Source organism: Triticum urartu, chromosome 5A, assembly GCF_056163025.1.
Source record: "Triticum urartu cultivar PI428250 chromosome 5A, HENAU_Tu73, whole genome shotgun sequence".
NCBI lineage: Eukaryota > Viridiplantae > Streptophyta > Magnoliopsida > Poales > Poaceae > Triticum > Triticum urartu.
The window spans coordinates 490,416,704-490,423,690 of NC_141877.1; the positions used below are offsets into that span (position 1 = coordinate 490,416,704).

The 6,987-nt window shown below is 54.3% G+C and overlaps 1 protein-coding gene across 1 annotated transcript; it reads right to left on the reverse strand.

Moving 5' to 3' along the window:
* Positions 1–4,439: 4,439 nt before the first annotated feature.
* On the reverse strand, positions 4,440–6,741 carry LOC125510065 (putative clathrin assembly protein At1g25240). Its single transcript, XM_048675155.2, has one exon. The coding sequence runs from the start codon at positions 5,906–5,908 to the stop codon at positions 4,775–4,777; it is 1,134 nt and encodes a 377-aa protein (XP_048531112.2). The 5' UTR covers positions 5,909–6,741; the 3' UTR covers positions 4,440–4,774.
* Between the last annotated feature and the right edge of the window lie 246 nt (positions 6,742–6,987).

The window sequence follows — 6,987 nt, forward strand, 5'->3', positions numbered from 1 at the left end:
TCCTTGTAAAATTTCAGCTCCTCCATTGCACAAACTGATTCAGCATAAGTCGCATCACCTTCCTCACATTCCAAGGCCACCTTGCGACTCCCATGCACTATGATGGTGCCTTTATAACCCGGCATTTTAAGCTGCAAGTAAACATAGCAGGGCCTCGCCATGAACTTAGCATAAGCCGCCCGCCCAAACAGAGCATGATAAGGGCTTTTGATCTTGACCTTCGAAGGTTAACGTCTCAGACCTGGAATCGTGCTCATCTCCAAAGGCAACTTCTAACGATATCTTCCCCACTGGGTAGGCCGACTTACCTGTCACGACACCATGGAAAACAGTGTTTGATGGCTTGAGATTCTTCTCTGTCAGTCCCATGTGTCGGAAGGTCTCATAATAAAGTATGTTAATGCTGCTACATCCATCCATGAGCACCTTAGTAAACTTATAACCCCCAACTTGAGGTGCCACCACCAAAGCCAGATGACCCGGATTATCAACCCGGGGTGGATGATCCTCTCGACTCCATATGATAGGCTGCTCAGACCATCATAGATAACGTGGGACCGCCGACTCAATGGCGTTCACAGCTCTCTTGTAAAGCTTCTGATCCCGTTTACACAAACAGGTAGTGAAAACGTGGTACTGCCCACTATTCAATTGTTTTGGATTGCTTTGATAACCGGACTGCTGCTGCTGATTCCCCTGACTATTCTGCTGATTGTAACCACCGTGACCCTGAAACCCGAAACTTGAGCCGCCGCCTCCATGACCCGAACCGTGAGAGCCGGACCCTGATCCACCATTTGGGCCATGGTGGCGCTGGATGGATTCCCAAAAGCTCCTCATTATGCTGCAATCCTTCCACGAATGAGTAGCCGGCTTACGATCCGTTCCCTGTTTTGGACATGGCTGATTTAACATTGCTTCAAGGTCAAATCCTGCCCTCAGAGCCGGCGGCCCCGTCTGTCCCCTACAGCGCTGGTTATGATTGCATGCACCTGTGTTGGCCACAAAGTCATCAGCCTTGCGCTTACCGTTGCTACCTTGATTGGTAGAGTTGTACTGTTGTCCCTTCATGTCCTTACTCTTCTTTCCCTTTCCCGATCTTTCGTCCTCTGAATCAGGGTCCTTGGTACAATCAGAGTCGGCATACTTAACAAGAGCCGCCATCAGCTCCCCCATGTCGTTGTAATGACGCTTGAGCCGCCCAAGCTTCTGCTTGAGTGGAATGAACCGGCAATTTTTCTCCAACATCAGAACCGCCGAGCCAACGCTGATGTTATCTAAAGAATGTATGATGGTTGAGACCCGACGCACCGAGCTCGTCATTGACTCGCCCTCAGCCTGGACGCAAGAAACCAGATCCACAATCGACATAGGCTGCTTGCACGTGTCTTTGAAATTCTGTATAAACTGGGCTTTCAGCTCCGCCCATGACCCGATGGAATTAGCCGGCAATCCCTTCAACCAGGTATGAGCCGTCCCTTCTAACATCATGGTGAAGTACTTGGCATAAGCAGCTACACTAATATTCATCATCTCCATGGCCATCTCATAACTCTTCACCCACGCCTCAGGGGGTTGATCGGCTGTGTAATTAGGCACCTTACGAGGGCCTTTGAAGTCCTTGGGCAGACGCTCATTGCGTATAGCTGCCATTAGACACGGCACACCGAAAAGCCTTGGAAGTCACACATTCCTCAATTGAAGCCGTCGGGTAAACCAGCGTGCTGATGAGCCGCTAGTTGAGCTGCCAGCTCAGCCTCCCGACGTGCTCTGGCCTGGTCCACCAAATCCTGTGTGTTGGCTCCATTGCGTGCCAAGTCATGTTCGAGAAGTTGGTTACGACGCCGTTCAATACTTGAGACCATTGGGGAGTCAATGTGCCTGCTGTAGCTCCGGCTTGGACGAGGGGTCTCATGAATCCGATCACGGCTATAAGAGTAAGCCTGCTGCTGCACCAGAGCTGTTTGGAGAAGCTCCCTGGCCCTTCGGGTTTCAACCGCTGCTGGAGTTTCACCCTCGTCAGTCAGAGCCGCCAATCGTGTAGCTGCAGCAATCATGTTGTCCAGAGGAGTGGAGTAATGACCTGGCGGTGTCATCACATGCTGAGGCGGAGTGCTGTTCATACGTGGCTGGCTGGGCGGTTCAACTATCCGGTTCACCACCGGCGGGTTACTGGCCCCAGCTCCAGGGGTGTTGAAGAGATCCTTCGACTCGTAAACCAAAGGCAAACGACTCTGGTGCTTCCTCCTCAAGACTTCGTGTGAAGCGTTCTGACCTACCCTAAGCCGATATGAATCTGCCTGAATCTGCTGTGCTTGGGCGTCCAAAACGGCTTGTTCTGCAGCCATCCTAGCGTTTTCTGTCGCTAAGTCTGCTTTAGCTTGTGCTATTCCATCACGTAATTTAGCCACTTCTACCTTCTGTTGCTCCTGGTTTTCTGGGGTTACCTCAACCTCCATCAGAGTCGCCAGAGCATCCAACAGATCTGTTAAGACTTGAGCCGGCGGACGAGCTGAACCGCCAGCCCCGGCTGCCATAACCGCAGTTGCACTAGAAGTCATAGCCGTGGCGGCTGTTGAGCCAAGAACCGGCTGTGTGCCAGCCATGAAGATCGCCACCCTATTCGGCGGCTCATGGGGGTCCGGAATACTGTCGCCATCGGAACAGCCCCCAAGCCTTCCATCTTGCAGCTGATACATTGAATTGGTCTCACCCGTGGATTCATCATCAGAGCAGATTTTCGTCTCACCGCCGGAGACAGAGCCTTCCAACTCAGCCCCATGGGTGAATCCAACGAAGACATGCTTTATGGCGGGCTGAGCCCGGGCGGGTCGTGCACGCTGAGCCGTCTCGATGATGTCGGTGTAGATGTCCGGCTCAGGGCCCGGCTCGCCAATCTTGCCGATGAAGACATGGATTCCGCTGAAGGGGACCCGGTACCCATACTCAATTGAGCCGGTCTCGGGGGCCTAGCTTGCATCCTCGATGTAGAGCTTGCCGCGACCACTCTTGGTCATCCGGCCCATAGCGTATCCCTTGAGCCCTTCGAAGCTGCCCTTTAAGAACTCGAAACCACCGTGCGCTGGCCCCACGATGGGCGCCAAGTGTCGTGGAAGTGTCACGGCAGATGTCCTCATGGAAGGACTTAGTTGAGGAGCCATTGCGACAAGGTTAGCTTAAAGGGGTTAAACGGGACAAAGGACACGGGGAGTTTATACTGGTTCGGCCCCTCGCGGTGAAGGTAAATGCCTACTCCAGTTGAGGTGGTATTGCTAGGGTTTCGATTACCATGGAGCAAACACGATTTGCCTGGCTCTCGATTTGATGTTTCTTGCCATAAGCTGTTGCCGGGTCGTCCCCTTATATACATGGGTTGACGCACTGCGGCCTACAGAGTCCCGGCCGGCTCATACAACGTGTCCAGCTCGGTGACGTATCTTACATGCCTTATATTACAAGTCTACACATACATGACGGTTTATATTTACGGGCCTTAAGCCGCCTCTGGGCTTGGGCCTTTTACAAGCCTAAGTGTGAACCGCCATCTTGTATAGTCTTGGGCTTCATTTAGATGAACCGCCGTTGTGGTTGACCCAGCCCCTCCCGGGCGGGTCATACCTGATAGTTATATCCCCAACACAAAGTTTGGTCAAATTTATAAAAAATCAACAACTACAATACAACAAGTTAATATCATTAAATACACAGTAAACATATAATTCCATATGATATCCATCTAGTAGTGTAGTTATTGATATTTACAAACTTTGCATCATTTGACTCTAGACCCCAGTAGACAGCGAACTTTCGCTAGCTAGGAGGGATGGCATTTGCGAATGTTTTTATGACAAATTCTTCAAAAACGGGCAACATAATTTTGCTGTGAAAATTGCCAGGATTGCTTAAAGAAACTGCCATGTTCCCGCAACCTAAATTGCCGCGAAAAATGTTCGTTTTGCCATACACCTCCACTGAACGTTCGCTGGACAACACCACCAAATTTATAATCATTCTCTCAAGCATGAAGGGTGTATGAAACATGTTTCGAAAGTTGCTAGGAAATGATGATAACCCCAAAGAGCACTGTGTCACTCGCCAAACAACTATTTATGTTGTTTCTTTATTTAATATAACCACACGCAAATTTCTTATTACCCTTCTGATCCGTTTCACAAGGTTTTCTTCGACTCTCTTAAACGAGTTAATTGCACATTAGTACCATAATTGAGGCAGTGTGAGCGAATTGGTACCATTTTCTGTAATTTTTACGTGTCAGCACCAAGATTAGGGCGCGCTGCTACAGACCGATCTAAACTCTGTATAAACACACATTGACGTTGAAACTGACGGGTGGGGTCCTCTTGTAAGTTGCCACGGTAGCCAATTGGCCCATGCCCGTATGCTGACTCGGACCGGTCCGGCTCGGTCGTAGAAATAGCTTGATCTTGAGGGCGATGTTTGCCCTCCACACAAATTTATATCGATAACACAATTGTCGCATTTTCAAACCGTTGATACAGAGCAAAATGAAAATATGCTAAAGGGTGATTGGTTAGGGAATGCTTGCATCTCTTTTTCACAACCTAACCATGCAGCAAACACATGTACCCACAATAATTGCTTCATGATTAACCTATTTGCACTCGTGGTCTTAATTACCACTGCTTAGCTTTTGATTTGTTCTAACCATCAAATCAAATGTGAAAAAAATCTGTGCTCTGAAAAAAAAGTAGTATTCACAAAAACTCATTCTTTCACAAGTTGACGCTCGCCGTCACGTCTCGCCTAACCCCGTCAAGTTGGTTAGGAACGGGTTGACGTAATCACCGAAATGCCCTTGCCTAACGCCGGTACCCGCATCGTCGTCGAACACCATCCACTCTTTCGTGGCCACCGTCGTCGACGCCACGCCGGCGCCCTCCATGGGGACCACCAGCGCCTTCGCTTCGTTGTCCTGCTCCACCGTACAGCCGCCGTCTTCGACGTCGGCCATGATGAGCTTCTCGAGATCCCTGATGTCGTGGTCCGGGACGCGCTCCACGGCCGGGAACTCGGCGGCGCTGAGCACGCCGAGGGTCCGGCAGAGCTCGAAGTAGGACGACACCAGTGCGCTCTGCTCCGCCTCCTTCCGCAGCACCCGCACCCCCTGCATGGCCCTGCGCCGCGTCGCCGTCGCCACGGTCTCTCCCGTCCGAGGCCGAGGTGCCGGCGCGGTCGGCGCCGAGCCCCCGAGGGCGGCGACGAGGTACTCGGCGATGCCGGCGCGCACCTGGCCGTACACGTCGAAGATCTCGACGACGGCGCATTCCATGGCGTCGAGGACGAGGCTCTGCCGCTCCATGCCGTCCCCGTAGGGGCGGATCTGCATGAGCAGGTCGAGCAGGTGCTGGCGCCTGGACACGCGGTCCAGCAGGCGCGTCTCCTCGTCCTCGGCGCCGGCGTCGTCGTCTTCCTCGGCGGCGAAGAGGGAGCGGGCGTCGAGGAAGCGGAAGTAGGCGCGCACGAGGGCGGAGAGGCCAGCCGAGGAGCGGTCCCGGAAGTCGGCGAGGTCGAAGGGCACGCGGCCGCCGGCGCGGGGCTGCGCGAGGAGGAGCAGGCGGTGCGCGAGCATGAGCGCCTTGAGCGCCACGGCCCAGCAGCGCGTCCGGCCCGCGCGGCGCGCCAGCGCCCACACGAGCGGCGACGGCGAGGACGCGCGCGCCAGGTCCAGCACCCGCGCCGCGGCGCCGCGGTCCACGAAGCGGTCGTCGTGGCTGGTGGCGCGGATGACCGCCGCGTCCAGTTCGGCCGCGCCGCCCCTGACCCTGGCCGGCGAGCGCAGCGCCCCCGCCGCGCGCGTCAGGCACAGGCTCTTCTTGTCCTTGGCCGCCGCGGCCGCGCGCTGCCACCACTGCCGCGCCGTCGTCATTGGAGACCGGCCGACCGACCGTCGTCGCCGATCGATTGTCCCTCCCGCCAGCTAGAGCCAATCTTGGCAGCGATGGGGGGATCTAGCAGGACCGTACGTAGGATAGGAGGACAGAGCTCCGATGTATGGACGGATATATGCGTCAACAGATGAATCCTGGGCCGCTGGAGCATGCGGCGGGGAAGAAGAAGGAGGAGGGGGGAAGCGTCACCCTAATTGCGTCAACGGACGACGTGTGGGGCACAACACAATGGTGGTGGGATCATGGCATGGGGAGGGGAGCACGCGACGCCAACTGGCGCGCGCGCGCGCGCGGACGAAGAAGCCATGAAGGGAAGCGGGGAGGGAGATGGCCGACGGTCCGCCTGCCAGCCAGGTGAATCCTTTCTAATTCTGGAGTGAGTGAGCCGGGACGCATGCCGTGTTTTTCAATTGCAAGTCAAGTCAAGCCAAGCCGCGATTGTTTCAAGCAGAGCTACAACATCCCCATCATCAGCAGCACGATACAGGCAGGAGATGGCGTCCGTCCATGGATGAATGGATGCCCATTTACTTTGACCACCGCCCGACTCCGTGTCACGCCTTCTTGACGTATTGCTTGATGCATGCCAACATGCCGAGATGCAACCCGCTCCTCCCCTTTCCCCTCCCCTGTTGCTGCTGCTGGTAAGACGCTCCGCATTTCCGCTATGCAAGGAGTGGAAAGGGAGCTAGCCCGGTTCCAAAATAGGCTTCGGACGGCACCGTCGCTCGCGCCAGACCAGACAAGCACACATGTTAGCTAGCTGCAACAATAATTAATTTAACGAACAAACTAGCGTATGTGTTATCGTCAATTTTCTTCAAGGCTTAAGATTAAGAAACTTAGGGCCTGTTCGGCCCTCCCCGCTCCACTCTCGCTCCTGGAGTTGGCGGAGCGCTAGTTAAAAGTGCCGGCGCGGAGGAATAGATGCTCTGCAGATCCTCAAATTGGTGAAGCCAGTGGATCACCAAACAGCTCCTTAATTAGCATTTGACTGACTTCTCGCATCACATGGCTGCCCTTGCTCGCCACCGGCCGGCCGGTGGTGAGTAGATAG

Excerpts from the sequence above, each read along its gene's own strand:
- LOC125510065 (XM_048675155.2), bottom strand. The coding sequence starts at position 5,908 with ATGACGACGGCGCGGCAGTGGTGGCAGCGCGCGGCCGCGGCGGCCAAG.